General features: G+C 44.6%; 3 protein-coding genes across 6 annotated transcripts in view; 1 reads left to right on the top strand and 2 right to left on the bottom strand.

Annotated features, from left to right (window-relative positions):
• The window catches only part of ino80 (INO80 complex ATPase subunit), a 29,352-nt gene extending 17,106 nt beyond the window's left edge, over window positions 1-12,246 (bottom strand). The window contains exons 1-25 of one of the 3 annotated variants that reach the window (XM_061812073.1): window positions 11,848-12,246; window positions 9,961-10,016; window positions 9,640-9,842; window positions 9,050-9,183; window positions 8,336-8,403; window positions 8,106-8,252; window positions 7,613-7,733; window positions 7,326-7,528; window positions 7,084-7,137; window positions 6,792-6,995; window positions 5,943-6,141; window positions 5,810-5,877; window positions 5,277-5,480; window positions 5,122-5,202; window positions 4,695-4,790; window positions 4,039-4,098; window positions 3,814-3,956; window positions 3,511-3,713; window positions 3,283-3,368; window positions 2,429-2,596; window positions 1,530-1,663; window positions 1,385-1,452; window positions 1,221-1,314; window positions 719-911; window positions 25-165 (exon numbers count right to left, since the gene is read on the bottom strand). In XM_061812073.1, the coding sequence (XP_061668057.1) occupies window positions 25-165; window positions 719-911; window positions 1,221-1,314; window positions 1,385-1,452; window positions 1,530-1,663; window positions 2,429-2,596; window positions 3,283-3,368; window positions 3,511-3,713; window positions 3,814-3,956; window positions 4,039-4,098; window positions 4,695-4,790; window positions 5,122-5,202; window positions 5,277-5,480; window positions 5,810-5,877; window positions 5,943-6,141; window positions 6,792-6,995; window positions 7,084-7,137; window positions 7,326-7,528; window positions 7,613-7,733; window positions 8,106-8,252; window positions 8,336-8,403; window positions 9,050-9,183; window positions 9,640-9,797 (3,027 nt within the window). In that variant the 5' untranslated portion in view covers window positions 9,798-9,842; window positions 9,961-10,016; window positions 11,848-12,246. The other 2 variants (XM_061812070.1, XM_061812072.1) reach the window with 2 other exon arrangements.
• Window positions 12,247-12,692: 446 nt separating this feature from the next.
• vps18 (VPS18 core subunit of CORVET and HOPS complexes) lies at window positions 12,693-20,509 on the bottom strand. Of its 2 annotated transcripts, XM_061812759.1 has the most exons (10): window positions 20,129-20,509; window positions 19,908-20,026; window positions 19,676-19,817; window positions 19,427-19,518; window positions 18,547-18,797; window positions 16,729-17,082; window positions 15,302-16,579; window positions 14,262-14,471; window positions 13,395-13,631; window positions 12,693-13,326 (listed from the first exon to the last, which is right to left on the bottom strand). In XM_061812759.1, the coding sequence occupies exons 2-10, from the start codon at window positions 20,008-20,010 to the stop codon at window positions 13,036-13,038; spliced, it is 2,958 nt and encodes a 985-aa protein (XP_061668743.1). In that variant the 5' UTR covers window positions 20,011-20,026; window positions 20,129-20,509; the 3' UTR covers window positions 12,693-13,035. The 2 variants fall into 2 exon arrangements, with proteins under 2 accessions (XP_061668743.1, XP_061668744.1); XM_061812760.1 differs by having other exon boundaries at window positions 13,187-13,326; window positions 13,510-13,631; window positions 19,908-20,509.
• A 145-nt stretch (window positions 20,510-20,654) lies between these two features.
• rhov (ras homolog family member V) lies at window positions 20,655-24,579 on the top strand. The gene is made up of 3 exons (XM_061813049.1): window positions 20,655-20,931; window positions 21,347-21,405; window positions 22,607-24,579. The coding sequence occupies exons 1-3, from the start codon at window positions 20,724-20,726 to the stop codon at window positions 23,051-23,053; spliced, it is 714 nt and encodes a 237-aa protein (XP_061669033.1). The 5' UTR covers window positions 20,655-20,723; the 3' UTR covers window positions 23,054-24,579.
• The last annotated feature ends 660 nt before the right edge of the window (window positions 24,580-25,239 follow it).

Here is a 25,239-nt window from a genome sequence, read left to right as displayed (position 1 = left end):
TCTGTCAATTTTACACACACATACCCTCGGTGTGGCTGCCAGCAGGAACTTGGGCGGGAGCACGGGTTGGCAATGCCACACACGGGAGGTGGCAGAACGTCGACAGTGGATGTTTACGTCGGCGTGTCCGACCGTGCCTGGCCTGAGGGCCGTGAAGACCAGGTTCTAATGCGCAAACACATGAGATATTGATATCTACGTTGAAAAAAAAAAGCGTACTTCATGAATAGATATTGAGCGAGAGCCAAACTACAACAAAATGAATTACAAAAAACATTGTTTCTGGATGAATATTGGTCATAAAATACAAACATTACACACCCAGACGGAAGACCAAAAATGGAAAATTTGCCATGTTAATTTGAATGGATGTTTATTTGAATTACATCAATTTTTCGGCTTTCAAATAACAATTCAAGTGCTACAGATTGGCAGATGGCAGTGTAAGGAGAGGTCATTGAGTGCAGCCCTACAGTCCGTTCACATGTCATCTGCCAATTTAAAGCGCCAAAGGAGTTATGTAACATCTGATGACCCGCAGCTTAATGGAGATGAATACCCCAATGTAGAGGGGGATAAACCGCTTTCCGTAGGTGTGCGAGGAATGTTGAGGACGGTATGATACGATGGTGGAGAGAAATTATGGATGCACAGCGCCCTCTATCGGCAATTCTGAACCGTGAATTGGCAGTCGCTCTGCATGACCTCTCTTTCTTACCCGTAGCACAGGGCTGGTTTGCGTGTTGGGGAAGGCAGCGGGTCTGGAGATCCACAATAGGAGGTCTTTGCGAGACAGAGTTCTGGACTGCAATCTACTCCCCTCATCTCCTCCGCCTTCTTCCTGGAGGGCAAACAGTCGCTGACAATGTAGCCGGTACGCCGCCTTCAGGGACAGAAAAAGTGCTAACCACCTGTTGAAGGGAATACCGGGAAAGCAAGAGAGGGAAGATTCATTGCAAAATAATCATGTATTAGTTCATGGAAAATTCCAAAGGCACTTCTCTAGCGCTACATTTTGACAATGTGCAGAAGTATATTACAATTCATACAATTTACATGCATCGTGAAAATTATATGACTATACTCCATTAAAATAGCTGATGTACATGAAGGATCCGAGCACTTTCAAAACACTCAATATTAACATTGGAAGCATTTTGAGACAATTGATGCACTTCGTTCCCATCTCTAAAATAAATTACAGTATCTTTTGAAATTACCTGACTAAGGTGCCTTGCAGCATGAGGTTGGACATTTCAGCCGGCGACACGTCAATAAAGCGCAGGAAGGAAAAACAGTTTCCTTGGTCATCGCCTGGATTGTTTAATAAAGAGAATATTAAAATAAGATTCAAGTGAATAGTTCAGGGTTGGACAGCACCCACCTGTCCTGTGGAAGAGCGACTGTTGGATGTGATTCGGAGAAAAGGGAGATAGCAGCACTCGCAGCGACCTGATGGGGACATGTGGCAACAATTTTTGTGAGGCCTTACTGAGTGCTACACTGAGCTGGGCACATCTCGTTCTTACTTGTGTCTGGCCTGGTTGTGAGCATGGAGGAGGCCGTGTCTGTACAGGTGCTTGGACAAGACATAGGGTGCGAGGCACATGTGGAACGGGGAGCGTGTCTCCTGGCGCTCGAACAAATCAGGGTGATTGCACACCTGCAGAAAGAAAATGGACGTCAATTATACCAACCTAGACAATACAACACAGTAGTATCTTGATTGAAATGTTCAATTTGTTCTGTAACCATGTTTGAAACTGAATTTGATTAGATCAAGTGCAAAAGTCAGCAATACCTATTTAGACAAAAATAGAGCCACATCTATTAGCAGATTACCTACCGGAGATTTTTTTTTTTGGTCAGAAGCAATTTTTAGAAACTCCTTTTTACTAAATTAAAAAACAGTGGAGATGTCTGCATTTGAACTCATCAATTACACATCAATTGCGTCAGGAAGGGCATCCGGCGAAAAAACTATGCCAAATAAATATCTGAGATGACGCGCAGTGGCGACCCCAAACAGGAGAAGCTGAAAGAATGTTGTTGTTGTAATTACACATCAATTAAACTCTCCCCTTTGAAATGAATTATAATGCTACTAATTCATTGCAGTATGCTAAAAAAAAAAAAAAAAAGGCCAAAAAATGTGCAAATGATTAATTCCCCCATCCCCCTCCAAAATGGCTTATAATAGCCTATGAAGACGGACCACCAATATGTGGTCAAAGCTTTAAATTTGTGAAAAAGAAGATCCTCAACTGACTTCAACATAGTTCTTTGGCACAAAGAGACCAAAGTAATACTTTTATTTTTATGCCGTGATCCCAAAAAGAGCACACAAGTGGTTTTCCAGCGAATAACAAAACAGTTTCCCTTGAAAATTGTCGTAGTTCACTGAAAATAAAACCAAACTTTTCCCTACCTTCCTGAACTGCATGACCAGATTCATGAGGGATGACGTAGTGCTGTGGGACTGCTGGGCCGTGCCCATGGAGGACTGCAGCAGATCCTCGATGGAGATCTTGTTTCTCAGGGCCTGGTAAAGCAACCTCTGCCGGGACGTCAGCTGGCAGTAGGTCAGGATTTCGATCTGGATTACAGAGAGATGAGGAACAAGGGGTGAGGATTGACAATGCATTAAGGCGGCATTGGAGAAGGCAAATTAACTCAAGGAAAGACGTCTGACAAGACTGCATTCTCATGAGGTGGAAGGGAAGAGGGCAAAGAAAGATAAACGTGGGGGAGTGCTGAATTTCGGACTCCCTAAGAGAGAGTAATGAAGTATCAGGTGACCCATGAGCCACCAAATGGGACCTTCGTAGATCTGCCAGCAAACGCTCATTATCGCTATGTTACATTTATTTTGTCAATAAGCCGCCTGAGGAGATGGAGTAAAGGTGCAGGTTGACATCGCACCCAGTTTGATCTCAATTCCTGTAGTACTTGACCATTAGCCTGCCTTTGCCCATTTTCGGTTCCCCGTTCAGGGCCTGGCATATTTGTGGATTTTGCTCTCCAAGTTTCGGTCTTCGTTTTTTTTTTTTTTTTTTTTTTAATGTACCGTATTTTCGCAATTAAATTAAATTCTCAATAGAGGAGGCGCCACATTAGACGTGGCACCTTCCAATGTGGTACACCTTATGTGCACATTTGTAAATGTTGTTGTGTGACAACAAAGTACACCACCTCACCTAACATGTATGATGTATGCAGGGTGGGAGGACGAAGTTGAATGGTGTGCATGTGTATGCGCGCACACATGCACGCGTTTCCTACCTTGTCTGAGAGCTCGTTCTCAACATCTTTCTTGATCCTGCGCAACATGAAAGGCTTGAGGATCATGTGCAATCGCGAAAGTTGGTCTGTGGATCACAGGAGTAAATATGCTTATAAACATTCCAGATAATGGGCAGCTAAAAAAAAAAAACACATAAGTAATTAATGTAATTTCACACTTGGATGAATGGCCATGCGCTTCACAGACCAGACTACTTGAATACTCACTCTCGTCGATGGCTGACTTGTTCTCGGCGTGGCTTTCAATGTCTTTGGAGAACCATTCATTGAATTCCTCGTGGGAATCGAATAGCGTAGGCATGATGAAGTGGAGCAGGGCCCACAGCTCTGCCATTGTGTTTTGGATGGGCGTCCCTGTGAGGAGCAGCCTGTTTCGACACTGGAACTGGAGGAGGATCTTCCACCGGACACTAAAATCGCCACAGAAGGTGAGAAGTGCTCCCCCCCCCCCCCCTCAAAATACGAAGCTAACTTAATCAGGAGGGAATTATACATACAGTACACACTCACCTTGTACTGCTTTTCAGTGCCTGTGCCTCATCCAGAACCATGTACTGCCACTTGACCCTCTGGAAGTACTTGACGTCCTGGACCACCAGCTGGTAGCTGGTGATCACAACGTGGAATGGTGCATTCTGGGTGTAGAGAGTTTTCTAAACATGAAAGAACACACAAAGACAAAACAGAATTTAATTTTATACAAGAAGGGGGGAAAAAATCATCATCATTGCTTACCTGGCTCCAGAATTTACGAATAACTTTGCGATCGTGAGGGTTTCCCCAATATGGCAAAACCTAAGGGACAAACAGGTGTGAATTAATCCAAGGGGGAAATGGTTACCCACAAAGGTCGCTGAATGAATGCTGAAAATGAAGTAATGAAAATTATTTTTGAGCTGATCTAAATTCTATTGAATTGAGTATAATTGGGAAAGGATGTGAATTAATTTCACTCCAAACTCAAAAAAGCCTTATAAAAACAGAGCCTAGATGACGGTCCCAAGGGAAACATTTTGGCTGAGCAACTACCTCACTGCTTTGATTCTTGGGTCGCTGACAAATGCGATGTGAAAAGCATTTCTGCATCATTACATCAATCGCCACCGGCCGCCATTCAATTGTTTTCAGTCAGTCTCGAGGAAGCTTATCTTCAAATTGTGTAATACGCTCTTTTCACAGCCCATTAGCCGAAAAGACTGGAGCTGATTTATTGTCAATCCGAGGGAAAATAGAAATACACTTGCAAGTTTGTGTGTTCATGGCACATACATCATTTTTTTTTCCAAGTAGCGGTGCCTTTATTTAGCCCAGAAAAACACCGTCCTGGTAGAATACTCCCTCCTAGTGAACATGTCGGAAATTACATGAAAAAGACTCCCGAAGATTCCCACCTTGAACTTGGGAACAAAACGCGAGAACTCCTGATGCCAGTTGTTGAGCGTAGATGCGGGGGAGATGATGAGGAACGGGCCCCAGATGTTATCTCTCTATGTTAAGGGGGGAAAAAAAAACAAGACATTCGTAAAGAGTGAACTGAAGGAAATGTCAAACGCTAACATGCTAGCAGTTGATCTATTCACAAATATTGCAAGATAGCAACATGAGTGGAGAAAAATGTATTAATTAGGGTTCACATACCTCCCTTTGTTTGGGTACTATTATGCTAATGAGAGTTTGTTAAATGTTAACATGCTATCCAGTTGGGATGCTAATCTCCCCTTTGGAGCGAGAGTGAATAAATGGCATGTTATGCGGAAATACTGCATATAGTTTATACGGGTAAATGTAAATCACGTGATTCTTTATGAGAGTACGTACCTCTGCAAGGTGGGCCAACAGGGCAATACTCTGGACCGTCTTGCCAAGCCCCATCTCATCTGCCAGGATACCGTTAATACCCTGTGGAGAGTCCAAACGTTGCAATCCACCAATTCTGGCTAAATCAGTTCATTCCTCATAAGACCTTGTCTTACTTGTTCATAGAGATTGGCGAGCCAGTTCATGCCTTTGAGCTGGTAGCCCTTCAGCTTGCCGTTGAAGATGGTGGGCTGCGGGATGTCCTCCCCGGCCTGGATGGACGGGTTCGACAGACTGTAGCTCTCGCCGAAGCCCGAGGCGGCCGCCGCGGAGGAGGACGCACAGCGGCTGTCGTGGGCATCCTCGTCGAACATGCGCGTCTTGAACAAGAAAGTCATATCCCATATTTGAGTATGCAGAGAAAACCTCTGACATCACGAAATCTATTATCTGACCACAATTGCAGTAGCAGATGGGTGTTAATTTCTGAAAAAATGGCATTAATATCTTTGTGGAATTGACAGCACTTTTTTTCTAATCTCTCCAGAGTTTCCCAAAATTACAGTCAACAGTTTTGAAAAAGTGTTTGTTTGGGCCTGTATATGGATATGTATGAATGATCAAAATTTCCCAATTTGAGCTAGCAAAAACACTGGTTTCTGTACCAAAATATAAAAATGTGAACAAAAATATCATGAGAAGAACTCACTCTCTGCTGATGAACGTAGTAGGCCTCCTGTGCATTTCTGAGGGCCCAAGACTTGTAATATTCACTGTCTGAAATCATACGATCACATTAAGAGCTTTTGTGAGGATTTACCGGAACTTAAGAGACGCCGTACCGTAGTCCTCCTGTCCCACATTGACCATCACGCCTCCTCCGATGTCGATCTGCCGCCGCGCACTGGTGTCGTCCAGCTTCTTCAGGATCTCCTCTTCGTCGCCCCCCGGTGAGCCGGCGGAGGCTTTACCGCTCATGAAGTGTGCGTAGAGCTCCGTCTGCGTGATGAGGAAGTTGAGCTTGCGCTGTTGACGCTTAGCCTGGAAATAGTTACAGTGAGTAAAAATTTATACAAGAAAAAAAAAAATTCAGCATTTTTTTTCGTTTCAATTCAGTGGACATTGTGTATCTCCTTCCAGTCTATGTGCTTTTGCCATCAGAGAATAGTATATTACAGCTACACTGACCATAGAAATCACATTTTCTCACTTAGCAATAGTAAAATTATTCCTTCCAGAGAATAAATATGCCTGAGTGTTATAGTTTCTGTCTGCATGTGTTGTTCCACCATTGATGTTCAAATCCATTATTTAAAGGATTATAACACTGCTACACCAGTGCTATTGTTTACCGTGTCAAAGACATTTTGCATCGTTTGCTAGCATTAAGCTAAACAGACTTTTGGAATGCAAAGACGTGGCTGTTCTAACACGTTATTGTTTTTGTTTTATGTTTAGTTTAACAGTAAACTTCAACTGAGCAGGGCAATTGACAACTTAAAGCACCTTTTTTTAATCTTTACAATCCCATAAACTGAAACTCCACACAGTCGGAGCCGGGATTCGAACCTCGGTCCTCAGAACTGTGAGGCCGACGCTCTACAGCTGCGTCACCGTGGCGCCTGATACAGCTCTTGTATTGGATAAAGTAAGATGGCGCAGGTGGAGGATGCCACTTCCGCCACGCCTACCTCTTTCATCTCCTCGTCCAGTTTACGCTGCTCCAGCGCCTCCTTCTCGGCCCGCTTCCTGTGCTCCTTTTCGACCTTGTCGTACTTTTTCCAGTAGAGCATCATCTCCTTGGTGAGGCGGCGGGCGCGAGGCAGCGTCTCCTTGCAGTTCTTCTGCGCCTGCATCGCGGCGCGTCGCACCTCCCGCATGCATTGGTGGGCCAACTGAGGATGGGACAAAAGGGGGTTGACTTTTTTTTTTTTTTTTTTTTTTTTTATTCGAGGTTCGCCAGAAGTCGCCTACCCGACTTACCTTCTTGGCATTGGTCAACACCAGGTTCTTAGCTGAGGTCTTCTGCTTGAAAGACTGCAAAACAGGTTGAAAATGAGCAAGACAACTTTGAAATTTTTTTTAACAAGAACGTATTATGGACTTTTTATGTAGAACACAATTCTCTGGGAGTCTCAAGGATCAACATATGTTATGATGTCACTAAGACAACAGCTATTACAAATAGGTTTGATTTAATTATAGCAGAGATGAGGCTTACTAACTTTGGGGATCTCCTTCTTGGAAATGGTGAGCCACACTTTGCGTCGCCGCGCGTTGAGCTGCTCCACGCTCAGGTGTTTCTTCTTCATCGGCGCCGGCGCATCTTGGGAGAACTTGGCGAAGGTCTTGGCTACGTAAGGGAGGCCCTCGTCGGAAAAGTCACCCTCGCCGCGTTTCTTCTTCTTCTTCACCTTCTTTAGCTTGGCTGCAGAGGAAAAACGGCAACGTTAACCTTTTTTTTTGGCGTCACAAAATGATCACAATCATGCAACAAGAGAATTTTTGTCACCCTTGAATTTTTTCTCCTCTTTGATTTTCTTTTTCTTTGGGCCCAGGAGGTGGCGCTGTTGCTCATAGAAGAGGTCTTGACGAGAGAGGAGCCCCGTGCTGTAAAACTGGTACTGCCGAAGCTGCAGCAGAACCAGTGGAAAATGTATGTATAGCGTATTAATAGTGTATCGAAAAGAAATTTGTTAAACCTCCAATTAAGAATTTGAAACCTTCCTACTTGCATTAACACAAACATTAAATGTCACTCAGACAGCTTAAACTATATTTACCTGCATTTTATGTTTTTACTAACTATAATAACTACAATATAACTAATTAACCATTGAAATGGGTGCAAAGGAAGGTATGTACTTAATTAAAAATGAATGACAGGATAGATGGAACTTGAACCAATTTGTCGTCAGACTTCATGTGCCAATTTTTCAGACATGTTCACATTTCGTTGGTGCCCATTTCGTTTTCGCGAATGCCACCGCGGCCTTTCTGGTTACCTCGCAGTCCGTGTGGAACTTGTTCTGGTGCTGCCTGGTGTAGCGGTGCAGCTTCAGCATGTCGTGCAACTCGTCACGTGACAAACTGAAGTCTGAGTCGTCCGAGTCAGTGTCCGAGTCTGTGGTGGTGTCGCTCAACAACAGGCTCTGAGGGAAGGAAAGTTTTAGAGGTGGTGGTGCATTATTTTAGATTATTTCAGGGTGGGGGGAGTGCAAAAAAAATTCCTCACCTTCAACCATTTCCGGTTTTTCTTCATTTTAGAGAAATTGTACAGGTTTGCTTTGTCGGTCTTTTGGTCTATGAAAGAATGAATAAATGTAATTTATCGTCATTATACCACCGTACAAGAAGATTGGAGAGCGATCAAAATTGAAACATCACATTTAGTGTTACGATTACCGTAATTTCCAGCCTATAAGTTGGGTCTTTTTTTCACACGCTTTCAACCCTGTGGTTTATGTGGCGATCCGGCTAATTTGGTCTTATTTTTTTCCTAACGGCCGCAAGAGGGGCACTTGAGCGGAAAAGGTAAGAGTGAGACCGGTGGAATATATGTGCCGAGGAAGTGACTTTTACCGGTCCGGCCCTGTTAGCGCTGCGCTAGCGTGTTACTGCCGTGTCTCAGTGATTTTTACCAGGAAGTTTTTTTTTTCCAATCGGCCCTGTTTGCACGGCGCTAGTGTTAGCACTAGCATTGGCGTGAGCACAGTGCTAGCATTAGCATTAGTACAGCAGCGCTAGCATTAAACTCTCTGTGAACCATCTTTCTTTGTAAATATCTCATCTTTCAATGTGGGCACTTGCGGCTTTTACACAGCTGCAGCCTATGTATGTACCAAACAGTATTTCCTTTACAAATGTACTGGGTGAGGCTTATAACCAGGTGCGCTCCGTAGGCCGGGAATTACGGTAGATGCTTGCGAGGAACATCTCACAGCTTCACCTTGCAGAAGAACGCCATTGATGGGCTTGCTTTCAACAAAGACGTCCCCTTGGTCAGAGGCCTCCCTCTTCACCGTCAAGGGTTTGATGGAAAGCCCGGAGCCAAGATCAGTGTCGCTTTCATCGCTGTCATCGCTGGAAAAGTCGGAAATACAGAAACACACTGAACGGAAATATCAAATGTCAAAATGTTGGTTTTGCTGAACTCAAAAATCTAAAACTTTTTCTCCATTACAGACACAAAAAAGCACAAATTCTATCAAAAAATTGTTCATAAATTTGACACAATCTGAGCTCTTCTTCTATGCCAAGATGAAACACCCACTTCGTACGTGCGGCATATCAAGAAGCTGATTGGACAGCGCGACTAATGCCGAACAGAGCGAGTGGGTTGTTATTTGTTGAAGCCTTCGACACAATTTACGCAACACATTGATTCTGGGAAAGGACCAGCTGATTGATGCATTTCCATTTGGTTTTATCAAATAAGGTTTTATTAATGTTTAAGTCTGTATAAAAGAAGGTATAGCAGGGATGCAAATGATGAACTGCGATATAATGAGACAGTGGAATAGACTTGTTTGACAGTACCTGGTAACATCTCTATTAAAGATGGCGGCCGTTTGACGCAGAAAGCTTTCCAGCCTCAGGGAGCGCTCCAACCGTTGCAGGTAGAGAGGTTTGGCCAGCCCAGATGAGCCGCCCGCCACTCCAGCCGGCTCGAGCCGCCCACCCTGTCCCGATGCCATGCAAGTTCGGATACCCCCGCCCGCCTGGCTGGGCAGGGACTTTTACTGCAATGGAGGGAATGAAGAGAAAGATGCAATTACGGGTTATTGTCATTCAAAATTTTAAAATAACAGGCTATTTCAATGAAATTGTGTAAAATGCAGCTTTTTATTGGGGGCCTACCTCCTCTGTAGGCACTGGCATAATCCTCAATCACAGGATTTTGGATGCACAAGACCCTTTCAACAAAAATAACATTATAATGATCACTTAGTGTGGGGAAAAAATAAATAATCCTTACACTGTTTGTGGGAGGTTTGAATCAATTGTCCATATTTCTCAAAAGTTTTTTTTTGTATCGTGTCCAACATTTGTTTTTAAATATACTGTGATCATATTTTGCGTTCTATTTCATGAAATAAAAATGAAGTTTCCAACGTGTTTTTGCATTTATAGTGATAATATTTTAAGGGAACTACCTGTTCTCTTTCACGAAATAAAATTAAAGTAATAATGTTGATGGTGTAAATCACTAATTGTCAACTGATTAGTTAGGACCAAAAGTGGAACACAGCCATTTTGGGTGCACTTACAGACCCTAGTAAAAAAAAAACAACTGAATATAACTTTCAAGACAAAAAATACAACAGTACAAGATGAAAGTTACTATGGAGAAAAAAGCTAAATGTTCTGTATATTAGGTGAAAAGAACACTATGTTATCTTAAAAAAAACACACACACACACGGGGGGGGGCAACTTTACTTACGATAGCCACAGCAAAAAAATAAGTAGATGGGAAAAATATGAACAAAAAATACTAAATCAAAACAAATATTGGGACGATACCAAATAGGACAAAATGATTTAGTGAACAATTAACTGTTTATTAATGGTAATTATAACTAATACTGCCTTAGTATGGGCATAGACTATCGTGTGTTCTGATAAACATAAATGTAGTGTGTGTTGCTGCCATGACTTAAAATTCCGTTGTCAACCCAAAAATATCATCAACATTAAACTAATGTGTGGAGAAGACAAACCAATGTCGCTTCCTTCCACTTCCCACATATTTAAATTTGGATCTCCTGATTGCAAAGCAGACATGCTCACCACTAGGTGCACCCTGCTGCCGTGTAAAGAAGATGCAGCCATCTGTCAATTTCCCGCAGCCCTTATCCTCATTAGGGTAGGGTGAGTTTCAGTTGCTTGGTGAGGTCGCCAGCCAATCATAAGGCACATTTCGACAAACATTCACAGCCACGGACGATTTCCTCATTTATATGCATGCAAGGGAGGAGAAAACGCTAACTTGATACAGGAGGAGCTGAGACTCGAACCCCGAATCTCACAAACGTGCTAACCACTTTTCCTTTTGCTACCCTTACTTGAAAAAACACTGCACACGCAATTTTACTACTAGCCACGTAAACTCCCTTAAATGGAAATGTCATACATTCGACTAAAATTCAACAAAAGATATCCTTTCGGCTAAGATTAGCGCTCCTAGTTTAGTCTATGCTAGCTGAGTAGCTAACCTTGACCGTTGAACTGTGTGCTGAGCGGTTAGCTCGGGATGTAGCAAAAAAAAAAAAAGCTAACGAGGATCAACTGCTAACACTTAGCCGCATCGCATCACAACATTAATTGAGGGGCGCTGCTTATCCGCCCGGTTTACAAGGCGCGATACCGCGTCAGAATCGCACTTTGGGCCGCTATGCTTGATAACTTAGCACCGTGTTAGCATTAGCTTCCCGGATGCTAACGCTGTTTTAGACAAGTCTGCACGTAACGTTTAATACGCTGTGAACACGCCCGCCCCGCGTCTTTCGGGCCACCACCTCATTTGTTTTTACGATAAATTAAGATACTGCTTTAATGACTTTGTCTCGCTAGCCGATTGGGGGAGGCGGCGAGGCCTTGAGCGGCCCGACCGCGCCTCGAGTGTCCTTGGAGAGGGGAAGCTCAAGCGTCGGTCTTGTGCGCTCTCCCCGTGCTTTTTTAATTCTTTTCTCCCTCCCGGCCATGTTTCCCCCACCATTGCTCTGCCAACCGCGGAGTCTCTCACCTCGGCCCCCCCGTGTGGCCCCTTTCGCGCGTCTCTCGTCGCTGCTGCCGACTCTCGGTTCCCTGACTCCAAAATGGCGGTTAAAGGCGCCGAGCGAGTCTGAGAGCTTTGAGTCTGCAGCGGCGGCGGAGAGGCGGCCACTTTCTGTTACTGAGAGAACACAGAGACACGACGCCATGGAGGCACAGGCAACGAGCAGGTTTTCGAATCGAGCGCCGAGAGACGGGGGCTCGCTTTTTGGCGTCTCCGACGTCGGTGGGCTCACATCCAAATCACACAGCGTGGATAAAGAAGTCATCAAGCCCCGGGGGTTGGATTTTATGTCGTGTAGCGGGAGTTAATCGAATAGAACCCGCGCAACTGGACAACTTTCTGATCTCGATTAGTAGCGTCTGCCCTCTGCGACTGGTGCCGAGCTACGTCCTATGTCATCATGAGGGAACTCCGTATTTGGTATGTCCGAGTCCAAAGGAATCTGTTACGTAATTTATAAACCCTGATGTCATAAACGTGAAATGAGAATGCGCGTATGTGTGGCGAAATTATTTTAAAATGCAAGAATAAAGTATTTTCACGAATATTGTACATGTTATTTAATGTAACAGTTTGCACTTCAATTTTACACAATAAGCAAGGCTCAATAGATTTTTAGTTATTACGACAATATTTTCAACACAAATTATCCTTTACCTCATTCTTTCATCAATTTACGTTTATATTAAATTTCTGAATTATTTTTCTGTACTTCTTACATTAAAACTATTTCATTTTATACACAATGTTTTTCTATACTGCTTATTACTAAAGGGGGAAAAAGTTACAAATATGAAATATAAACCAAGAGCCACTTGACGAACCATTCATATTTATTCTTATGCATGGTTTTGTTGAGACTGACACAGACAAGGAAATTTTAAGCATTGGACATTTAAGTGCAGGCTATGTCTCTGCACAAAAGAACATTGTATAAAGCAATAATAATCCATATTTACTACCAAATTTGTAACATTCCATTGGGATGTGAGAATGTTTTGGAAACTGTAGCATGATTTTAAACAAACGTATGTGATTCAGACGTGTAAAAAATATTGTAAATTGGCTTCCAAAAGAAAAATATGACGCTCAGCCGTGGTCTCGGGATCAGGAACAAACAGGAAAGCGGACAAATCTGACCCAAGTCAGTCACATTCACAACCAGCTGGATTTATCCTCTTCAAACTTCAGCGGATCGATGAACGGCTTGTCCACAGACCTGATCATCAGCTCGCCGCAGTAAACGCACTCTGACGCGACTATGTCGTCCAGGTCAGATTTCATCTGCTCGCGACTGGCGGCGCCCTTGCCGAGGCTGGCCGCGTCGCCCTCCTCGTTGGGCGCGGGCCGGTGTCGCGACTTGGACGCCTGCGTGGAGGCCGAAAGCTTCTTCTGCAGCTCGTCCAGGCGGCTCTGCTTGTACGCCGACAGGTGCGGCGTCACTTCCTGGAGGGTGGAAAATGTCAAAATCAGATGAATAAATAGTCCTTATGATGGCATTTTGTGTAGCGTACCTGCAAGAGGCAGTCAGAGTGGAACATGTGTCCACACAGGAACAAATAAAAGGGCCTGTTGAGCAGCGGAAAGTCACAGGCGGAACACTTGTCCTGCGAGTCAACCACACCGTACTTGTTCCGCATTTCCTGGATATCCTCTCGGATGCGTTTGGCGCTCTCGGTGGCCTCTTCCATTTCCTGCTTCAGCTCCTCGATGTGCTTGTTGTATTCCTCCAGGGAGCTGCAGATGGCCTCCTGAAAGCCTCAAACAGACCGTCAGGTAAGCTCATGTTTTAACGCAGCGTTTCCAAAACTGTAAGCACATAATTTATATACAGAAGAGGAAAAAAAATGAATGGTACACCACTAAACAAAAAATATCACAAAAAAAAGGACATATAGTGGAAGGGTTTAATTTTAGTGACCAATACAGTAAAATGACTTACTTAAAAAGAACGCAAAGAATTAATCAATCTGCTTGAATGTGTTGCTCCCTTTGGTGTGCACACCTTACCCACTTGGGGGCAGTCTAATACAGACGTAAATTTATACATGGATACGGTCACCGCTTCAGTCAGCCAGTTTCACTCAACTCATACTTGAGTAATGGACCTTTCCGACCAGTCAATCACTAGTACAATAATAGCCAATCCGATAGCCGCATTGTCTTGGCCCCTGGCTTGACACGGCCCCCTCGCTGTATTATCCCACAAGCAATGCCGGTTGTCAATAGCGTGCGCTTGGAAAAGTCAATGTTACGAAGGAAATGGTCCTCAGATGCGCTTGGGGAACGTGCAATTCTGATGAAAGATATCCCGCTAGGTTACACGGGGGCCGGTTTACTCTAAAATGGTACAAAGACGTGGTGAAACCCTTATTACCCACCTTAAAGTGGTCAATGGTGACAAAGTCGGGAAAGAAAGGCAGGATGTCCTCGATCTTGAGCAGGTCGCAGCTGGACAGGCAATTCATGGCCTTCTTCACGTCCTTCTCCTCCTGCACCACGTGGCGGGCGATCTTCAGCCACAACTTCTTCCGCAGCTCCTCGTCATCCTCGGGCAGGTCCGCGCAACTCTTGGCCAAATCCACATCCACCTGTGGGAAACGTGTTGCATGATGATGTGCTTAAAAAAAAAAAAAAAAAGAACATTACATCTGTAATAGTTTATGATATTTTTTTCATTATGTTGACAAACTACTGAAAATTTCATGGTCGTTGCTTTGGGAACTCCATAGTTAGGTAGTTAGTCAACAAAGGAATCAAGTTATAACAAAGATATCAGGTCAATCTAAACATTTTTTTAATCCTGTTGAACGCATGATTAAAAAAAAGTCAATTTCATCATCCCCCAAAAATATTTCAACGAGGGAGCGCAAATGTAAGTGAAGTGCCGTGTGAATACCAAATATCTTAAAACCGTACACCAGGGGTGTCAAACTCATTTTTTTCGTGGGCCACATCCTTGTTAAGGCCATTGTGACAAAAACCATAAAAATGATTAACCCTTTCCGGGCAGGGTTTGCAAATTTGCAATAGGTTTAATATAATAGAAAATTGTAAGTACATGGTACCATTTTCTGAAAGTATCAAGATCTTTCTCTCTGCAAAAATTGATTTGGCCCAGAGAGGGTTAATTGCATCATCATATTTACATGTGAAATTTATGAACTATTTTTGGAATCAGAAATCAAGGGTAATGGGTTTTTCAACTATTGTTGATGTTTGGAAACACAAAAATGCTTGCAATCTCTCATCGTCATTTAAGATATGACAGTTGGAGATTTTGATACACATTTAAAAAAAAAAAAAAAAAAAAATCATACACATGGTTTGCCTTCACGGGCCACAGAAAATCCCGTGGCGGGCCGGATCTGGCCCCTGGGCCTCGAGTTTGACACCGGCGCCATCCCCTGACTCGACTTACTTGTAAGGCGAGATCCACCGCCTCCTCGTACAACTCCATAATCCTGTACACGAGCACACAAGCGCGCAGGTAGCCGTGCTCGGCGCACAGCCTGAGCGCATACTTCAGGTCGTAGTGGATCTCCGAGGCATACGTGCCCGCCTCCTCCAGGTAGAGCAGCAGCGAGTCGGGCTTGTACTTGGCATAGAGCGACAGCAGGTAGTTGTGGATGGCCTCCTCGGTGACGCGCAGCTCGTGCACGCAGAACTCCATGTACCGCACCGTCTCGTTGATCTGCTGGCTGCTTCCCATGTGGCTGTAGTTCATCAGCGCCGGGATGAGCTTCTTGGGGTCCAGCCGCTTGCCCATTTGGATCCAGGCGTCCACCACCCTCTCGGGGATGTGCTGCATGAGCACTGGGGAGAACTTGTAGAAGAGCTTCTCGTCGCAGTGCTTGGAGAGCACGTCCAGGGCGGCGCAGTAGTCGTCGTGCTGGCAGTAGTGCGACACCACCCTCTCGTAGTCCTGCATGACCACGGAGAAGTACACCATGTCGTCCACGTTGCCGTGGCTGGCCAGAAGGTCGTAGATGGTGCTGCGGTTGTTGTACAGGCACTCGCGGTGCTTGGAGGTGTTCAGGAAGTTGCGGAACTCGTCGCGGGTCTCCCGGAAGCGCGCGCTCTCCTTGCTGTCGTCGTCGTCGTCGTCCACCAGCTTGCCCAGTCGGTTCAAGTACAGCTCGGACAGCCAGGTGACGAGCAAGGTGATTTGCGTCCTCTCGCTCGGCTTCAGGTTGGACAGCTTCTTCAGCAAGAACTCCTTCAGGGCCTCGTCTTGCTTGGCCTCGATGAATTTGAGAGCGATCTCCTCGAAGTAGTTCTGAGTCAGGGCGTAGCACTTGGCGCTCTCCAGGTAGCGCTTGTTCTGGAAGCAGTGCTCGGCCTCCTTGGCCAGGACCATGTCCATGCACTCGGGACGCTCGCGGCAGTACTCCTTGGCCAGGTCGAACTTGTTCATGCTCATGTACATCTGCCACACGTCGCGCGACTCCCGCTGGATGTGGTAGCGGAACACGGCCCGCTCCGTGTAGATCCACACCAGGCCACCCGACGGGTCCTTGATCATCCTCTTGAGGGGGCCGAACTTGTCCGGAAAGACGTCCTCGTAAACTACCTGGCCGTTCAGCGTGCAGATGGTCTTGACCCGGTCGTGCAGCAACAGAAGGAAGTGGAACTGGGTCAGCACGATGGAGATGGGCTTGTTGAACGACAGGTCGATGTCGGGCGTGTACTCCCACACCTGATGAGACGCAACATGAGAGTAGTAAGCGCCATCGTATGGTAGCACGTGATGGCGTGCATGCTGACAGTGAAAACAACGGGTATTAATATTGCATCCATTTTTCACAGATTTTCATTATTCCCGTGGGAGGTGCTTCTAAATATGACCTGCACGTCGCTCAGCAGGGAGTCGGGCCTGACGTAGTCCAGCTGCCCGTAGAACACCCCGTTGCCCATCATCCAGGCGAAAGCCTTGGGAGAGGTACGGAGCTTGGACGTGTAGAAGGTGATCTCGCTGTAGCCCATGTTGGCCGGGAACTCCTGGAAGCTGGGCAGCAGGTCCTGGTTCTGCGTGAAGATGGAGCTGAAGCCCTGCTGCTCCGTGCCCTCGGCCACCCTGCCCACAAACTGGAAGAGTCGCTTGCGGGTGGTGGCGATGATGAAGTACTTGTTCTCCAGGCCGCGCTCCACCTCCAGGCAGCACACCGGCGCTGGCTTTCCGTCTTCCTCCAGGGAGTGGACCTGGAAGAATATTCAGGTCAACCGCTGCCGTCAGCCATTTCATAATGTTTGTCAACAACCGCCGCCAGGATACTTCCGGGTGGCAGAAAAGTGATTAACTACCTCTAACGTGAACTACAACAATCACAAAAACTTATTTTGTTTAGGGTAACCTTAAGTTTTGTTTTTTTCTTTCATTGCATTCCATAAAAATCCAAATTAAGTTCAGTGTACGTAATAATACTGTTCTATATTTAAAATGTTTTAATATTTGTTGTTCTGAGCTAATCGATCCTGCAAGTAATCTTGTATGCTTTATGTGTTGGTGCTCCATATCTCTTATTGTAGATTTTTATAAGTCCTCTAAAATTTATGCTAATTTCTCTTTCCTTTTCTATAGGGTTGCACATAAGATGTGAGCATTAAAATGTCTTTCAATAGACGAAATTATACAGTTTTATTAAATATATCTGGGGCAGCGAGGTGGAGCAGCTGCGAAGTGTCAGCCTCACAGTTATGGGGTCCCGGGTTCGATCCTGGCCCTGCCTGTGTGGAGTTTGCATGTTCTCCCCGTGCCTGCGTGGGTTTCCTCCCGGCACTCCAATTTCCTCCCACGTCCCAAAAAACATGCAACATGAATTAGTCACTCAAAAAATTGCCCCTAGACGTGATTGTGAATCCGACTGGTCGTTTGTCTCCATGTGCCCTGTGATTGGCTGGCAACTAGTTCAGGGTGTACACCGCCTCCCGCCTGTTGACAGCTGGGATAGGCTGCGGCACTCCCCGCGAACCTTGTGAGGATAAGTGGCAAAGAAAATGGATGGATGGATGAATATATCTGTTCAACTGAAATATTTTATTTTATAAACTAGGAAACTCGAAAAACTAGCTTGAAGCAAGCATTCTTTGCCTCTTATTTAGAAAACTAAATATGAGTGAGGAATTACATGTGGCATTACTTTAATCCTGCGATTTAAAAAGTTTAAACGTTTAAAGCTTGTTTGAAGGTTAAATGTAGATGAAGTTTCTTTATATATGATCTCCTTATATCGTTGCGTTTCACCTGATGCAAGTGTTTGTCCCCTGCAATATAGAGTTAACTGTATTATATTCTTCCATCCATCCATTTTCTTAGCCGCTTATCCTCACGAGGGTCACGGGGAGTGCTGGAGCCTATCCCAGCTGTCAACAGGCAGGAGGAGGGGTACAATCGCAGGGCACATCGAGACCAACAGCTGCACTCACAATCACACCTAGGGGCAATTTAGAGTGTCCAATTAATGTTGCATGTTTTTGGGATGTGGGAGGAAACCGGCGTGCCCACCCGGAGAAAACCCACGCAGGCACGGGCGAGAACATGCATACTCCACACAGGCGGGGCTGGGATTGAACCTCAGACCTTGTGAGACCAACGCTTTCCAGCTGCGCCACTGTGCCGCCTGTATTGTATTCTACAGTATGTATTTACAAGAAACTATTCTATACTTGTCTGAAGTACTGGTCCGGGTTGGTGTTGAAGAGGCTCCCCTCGGCGGCGGAGATCTCGGCCTCGAAGATGACGCCTTGGCTGGTGCCGACCAGGACGGGCCCCGTGCTGGTCTCGTTGCACAGCAGCTTGTTCCAGCCCACGCTCTCCACCAGGTGGCCCCGCCAGCGAGACAGACTGCGCACCTTCTGCGTGTTCCTGTTCAGGTACAAACACTCGCTGGTGCTCATGCTGATGAGCAAGTGAGAGCCTGAAAAGAGACGGAGAACAGTGAAACTTTGCAAGAATAAAACAAAGAATACAGTTGGAAATTGGAATATTACAATAAAAAGATGGAATTTTTAGATTTTTTTTGGTTAAAATTTTTCTAGGTTAAATTCCAGAATACTACAAGGGTCAGAACGATTTTTTTTTTTTTTTTAATTAAGTTTAAGATATAAAGTTTTGAGGGATAAAATGTAAATTTTACATAAAAAAATGAAGTATGACAAGAAAATGTACTTTTACACACTCAAAGAACGAGAATGAAAAAAAAAGTGCAACGGTATGTAGTTTTTGTGATATAAGGTTATCTTATTAAGAGACTAGTATACAAAAAATACATGTACTTTTACAAACGTAAGGAACAAGAATCTTGAAAAAAAGGGTAATTTGACCCCTGCCCCAGAAAAAAATATAGGAGCATTAAAAAAAAATACTTCTGCCAGACTACATCCCATAATTTCATGAGTTCATCTGCTTAAAAACAAGAATTATTTTTTGGAAAATAATTATATTACCCAATTAATATACTCTCAAATGTTTTTTTGTGGAAGACCCATACTTCAAAAATAAAGTTTTGTACAGCATTTAATGTGGATGGTCAAGTGATTTTCTTACCTGTGGGATCCAGGAAGAGTTTGTACACTTTGCTGTCATCTTTCCTTCCTATCTCAATTTGATTGGGCTGATCAGGTTTAGCCAAATCAATTCTGCAAAGACCAAAAAAAAAAAAAAAAAAAAAAAAAAGGAGCATGCAAACATTTCAATTAGCCTCTTTCATCTTCCAACAACTCCCCTGAAAGACCCCAATAAACATCCATCAATTGGGGTGATAGTCTGACTTTTCGGTTTGTGATTGCTACGTGCCTCAGCAGGGTGTCCTTCCCCAGACTCATGCATAGCTGATTGTTGCAGACAGCCAGGTGATTGATCCTCTCGGGGGGCGTGAAATCGATCCTCTGCTTATTGAAAATTGGCTTTTCCTCCTCGAGGCGCACATTGACGAAGCCTTAGAGAAACACTGGTTGTTATTATCAAACAGCATCACCACGGACTCGACACCTCCAATAATCAGCTCAGGGTTGCTTCCCCGGCTCACCTGAGTGGGTTATGCCGATGTTGGCGCTCGCCAGGCGGCTGTGTTGCGACGCGCTCTGCCTGCTCTTTTGCGAGTCCTCGTACTCGTCCAGTATCGAAGCCATATTCACGCTTTTACTCCTTTTCCAATTCAAGTCAGAGGAGAATAAAGCTCGTCGACAACATGACTGTGCAACTAACCCCCTAGTTAGCTGGCAGCTAGCTCCTTTCGACTTGACTCACCGAGACTCTTCTTTCTTCTTCGTCTGTTTTCAAGCATAACAGTAGTATATTCCAAACGTTAGTGAGATAAAATAATTTTACATTTTAAAGTCGTATATTCAAAAATAGTCCGCTTCGACAGCGGTATGACTGATGAGCAGCGCCATAGCTAGCCAGCAGCTAGCTCCCATAAAAAAAGGACTCATCGAGGCACTTCGTAGTTTCATTAGCAAACTTGTAACATTATTACGATCATACAGCATAATAAACTATTAACACGTCGTATAATAGTTAATTCCGAAACTGACTAGACAGCGACGTAAACGAGAGGCATATCATGTGACGGGTTTCATGTAATTATGCTTAATGCAGTTCTCCTTTCCGACGCTGGGCGGCGTTATCGAAACGAGCTTTGGCTTTGCTCTCTGTGGGCGTGGCTATGCAAATGAGAAGATGACTGAGCGTACGCTGATGTTTTTAAAAAAAAAAAAAAAAAAAAAACAATCATAAAAAACAAAACGCCCGCCTGGAACTAGTCAGACTACAGTAGCCGGCAAGGCAGCGATGGGAAGAGTCGCGCCGGGGCGGTGAGAGAGCAAAGAGTCCGCAGCCCGACATGCCACCTCACATGGAGGAATACTTTGACCACGAGTCCCGGGTGCCCTCCGCCTACGGGCTGACCCGGGATGACGAGCTGGAGCCCGGCGTCATCGTCTGCATGCTGGTGGGCGACGGCGCCGTGGGCAAGACCAGCATGATCGTCAGCTACACCTCCAACGGATACCCGGTGGACTACAAGCAGACCGGTTTTGACGTCTTCTCGGGTGAGATAGATTTCTCTCTTGAAATGAACTCACTCATATGGGGAATAATATATATGTATTATATTACTAATTAAACAAGTACAAATATATCAAACAGCAGTGTAACGTTTTACATGAAAGATGAGGATGAAACATAAAAGGATAAAAGTTCTTTAATCTTTTAAAGATGTGTTGTTGACATGTAGTGTACATGTAATTCAACAATACGAGATCATCCACATTTATTTTTTAATATTTCTCACAATCGATTAATAAATCACAAAATGTTGGATTTTTTTTTTTTTTACTGTTTTTATTTTGTGAGTCGACCAGGAAATGTTATTTCCGTTTAGGAACGATTACAAAATCACACATTTGTTCTTATCGCCGCAGTAATGTATAATCTCGCTCAAGGAAAAACATTTGTGCCCAACAGGTCAGGTCCAAGTCGATGGATCCCCAGTTCGAGTTCGTCTGGTGGACACTGCAGGACAGGTAAGACGAAGACAAAATGTCACTTTAGTCAGTTTTCATTGAATAATATTATTTGTTAGTCTCAAAACATTAATAAGTCTCCTTGAGAGATTTATCAGTAGCCAATATTCACATTGTTTAGATAATTATTAGAACATAAATGGTGAATATGACACCTTGTTTGTACCATTATAGAACCTTGTACCTTGAATTCATATCAATATTTTTGATTACCCTTCCTGGTGTGTGTATTAATCGTGACAATCATGTCGCTCTTTGCTGCTAACAATTTCCCTTTTGCGCGACAACGGCTACAGAGGTGGGGGCTCGTGACTTTTACATATTTTTAAGATGCAGAGATTCTCAAAGTGGAATCTGTGCACAGATTCGAAAAAAATAAATAAATAAAAAAAGGGGAACTGGATAACAATAAAACAAATATCATAAACGAGTTAACTCATTCAGTGCCATTGACGGATGTTGAATTCAAATATCCATGTTACATAGCGATTGGGCAGTGAATTGAGCAATAAGATAATGATATATTACATACACCTGACATCGACGTCTGACTTTAGAGGCCCCGTAACTCAGTGGTTTGGAAAACCAGGGGTCATGAGTTCGTATCCCACTGGGGCCTCCACTACCCGAGAGGCGTCGCATCAGGAAGGGCATCCGGCGTAAAAACTGTGCCAAACAAATATGGACGTTCATCTGCGATGTCACGCTCTGGCGACCGCGAATGGGACAAGGCGGAAGAAACGTACTCGCTTCACATACATCTGACATCGCGGTATGAACGAAGTCCAAAATGCTTTTGCTCGCCTCTTAAGTGGAACACGTGAGCGCAAACGCTCCTCTTCTGGCCTCTTTCCAATGCCTGCCTGTGCACTTTAGAATCCATTTAAAGTTTGTGCTAGTCTACAAAATTTCCAAAAGCCTTGCCCCACCTTACCTCGCTGAGCTAAAGGTCTTCCCGTGGCCAGTGGATTTTCACCTATTGTGTGGTTTTTGGAACATACCCTACGCGATCAATGGAAATGCGTGTGCACTGTGTACAGTACAGGGTAATAATGTTAAATTGGGTTTAGGATTATAAAGGGATTATTGTCATAAATCCTCCTTTGTACGAAGTCGTGGGACCCAAACATTTTGAGAACACCTCTCTTGTTGCTGATTTTTGACGACAGTCCCACTGACTCACGGTCTGGATGCCTTTCAGGAGGAGTTTGACGAGTTCCGGTCACTGTCCTACTCGCACACGGACGTCTTCCTGCTGTGCTTCAGCATGGTCAACCCGTCCTCCTTCCACAACATCACCAAGAAGTGGGTGCCCGAGATCCGCGCGTGCAACTCCACCTCGCCCATCGTCTTGGTGGGCACGCAGTCGGACCTCCTGCTGGACGTCAACGTGCTCATCGGCCTGGACCGCGACAGCGTCAAGCCGGTGGCCGGCTCGCGGGCGCGGGGCTTGGCGGAGAAGATCCGGGCGACGGATTACGTGGAGTGTTCGTCGCTCACGCAGAAGAACTTGAAGGAGGCGTTTGACGCCGCCATTTTCGCCGCCATCAAGAACAAGGCGCGGCAGGCCAAGAAAAGGCGGTCATCGGACAGGCGCGCCAAGGCCTTCTCCAGGTGCAGCTGGAAGAAGTTCTTCTGCTTCGTCTGAGCTGACCGGGACTGTCGACCCTGTGGGTTGTGGACACAAATCCTTAATTTATGCGCAGCTTTGGTCTGGAAAAGAGTCTGAATGGAAGTGACATTCGATAAAACTGAATCGGGAGAAAGTTCTGGAGCCCCTACCAAGGACTGCAGTTTTGTTTACATGGGAATACGCAGATACGTCAACCACTATGATGCCAGTGGTTCTTCTGGTTGACCCCTTACGTTGGAAAACGTGTAAATAAGTTACTCGCTACAAAATGGCGCTATCGCCAAAAACCCTGAAAAGGCAATACGTGTGGAAAGCATTTCTCCACTATCCTTGATAACCATGTACTAGTACACTTGCTGTCCTCACTTGTAAGATATAATATAGTCGCCACAGTCACATTATAAAATTCTGCAAATTTTCGTCTCAAGTCAGAAAAAAAAGGTACTAGTAGCGCAGATGTCAACTAGTGCCGTGATTCCCAAATGGTGCGCCGGGGTACATTAGTGCGCCGTGAGCGCTCTTCAGGTGTGCCGTGGGAAGTTATCTTAAAAAAAAAAAAAAAACATTTATTCCAAGAAATAACCTATCTTTATTCATCTATTTATGCCAACGAGGCACAATGACAGACAGAACAAAAAAAAATCCTCTTCTATTAGAGCGGAGGAAATACATACAGTAATTAATCGATCCATTTTTGGTGATATTTACTTTTGTTGGTGTGCTGTGGGATTTTTTTCAATTGTAAAATATGGTTGGAAATCACTGAACTAGTGGACAGTTTTACCTCACTAGTAACCTGTCCTACTAGTGTGCAAAAATGTCAAATTGTAGGAAAACATTTCAAAAGTTACAAGACAGTCAGTTAAGTCGTCAACCTTATTTTTACTACTTAATCATCTCACTAGTGAAGACGACGAGCATATAAAAGTGACATTGAATACATTTTCAAACCGCTTTCCATCAATATGCGTTGTAGGCGTTTACATGTATAAAAACAATTCTAAGATCATGACAAGTTTGATCAGATTTAATCTTTTCCAGTTTATGAGGGACTTTTGCTTCCACGGCAAACCTGAATTTGCATAAGTCGGAACGCGCCATCACTAACACAGAAGAAATAATCACATAACGAGTCCCGAAGAAGTTAAATGAAAACTAGTAATTAATCAACCCAGATTGCCTTATTGCATAACCACGTATTCTTATGCTCGTCAGCAAACTAGCTCGCGGCGTGACATTTGAAACCTCGTATGTCAGCTACCGTCTTAAATCCACGCACCCCATGTAAATGCGCAGATGTTCTGCTATTGTGGTGTACAGAGACAAGATGCAAATGATATTTGCATACTCATATTTATATGCGGTGAGACAGAGGGGGTCAGTTTCATAACACGAGCGTCGAGAAGCGCCGCATTACCGGCCGCGTTTGGTTGTGCTGCGTAAAAAAAAAAAAGAGAAGTGGCACATTCTTGCTTGAGTGCGGAAGGATGCTGGCCTGACTGGTTTTTGGTGCATTAATTACACGACGGTGACTTTTTTTTTTTTTTGCAATGTTGCGAAAAGGAACGCGTGAACTGCGTTGCTGGTTTGAGAAACAGCAAAGCGGTTACAGGAGCGCAGTCAGCTCTCCCGATGACAATCAGTTGAGATCTCAAGATCAGGGCACACGGACTAATTATTTTATTTTTGTCGCAGGTTAGCCCCAGAGGGCCGTTGTAACTGGGAAAAGCATATAAATGTGTAATAGCCTAGTCGTGTTATTACATGCATGCAATTGTCCCTGCATTTGATTGGTTATTATATATTATTGACAACAAATTGGGCGGCATGTCGACTCAGCTGGTAAAGCGTTGGCCTCACAGTTCTGAGGACCCAAATTCAATCCCGGCCTGTGCCTGGGTGGGTCCCACATCCCGAAAACATGCAACATTAATTGGACGCTCTAAATTGCCCATAGGTGTGATTGTGAGTGCGGCTGTTTCGTGCCTATGCGCCCTGCGATTGGCTGGCGACCAGTTCAGGGTGTACCCCGCCTCCTGCCTGTTGACAGCCGGGATAGGCACCAGCACTCCCTGTGACCGTCGTGAGGATAAGTGGCAAAGGGAATGGATGGATTGACAACAAATTGAACTGAGTCATGGACAAAATGGCATCTAAATGTAGTAGCTAAAAGGGGATTGGTGGAAAAAAAAATCTTAGAA

This window comes from Syngnathoides biaculeatus, chromosome 23 (genome assembly GCF_019802595.1).
Source record: "Syngnathoides biaculeatus isolate LvHL_M chromosome 23, ASM1980259v1, whole genome shotgun sequence".
Taxonomy (NCBI): domain Eukaryota; kingdom Metazoa; phylum Chordata; class Actinopteri; order Syngnathiformes; family Syngnathidae; genus Syngnathoides; species Syngnathoides biaculeatus.
This window is presented reverse-complemented; position numbering and strand designations above follow the sequence as displayed.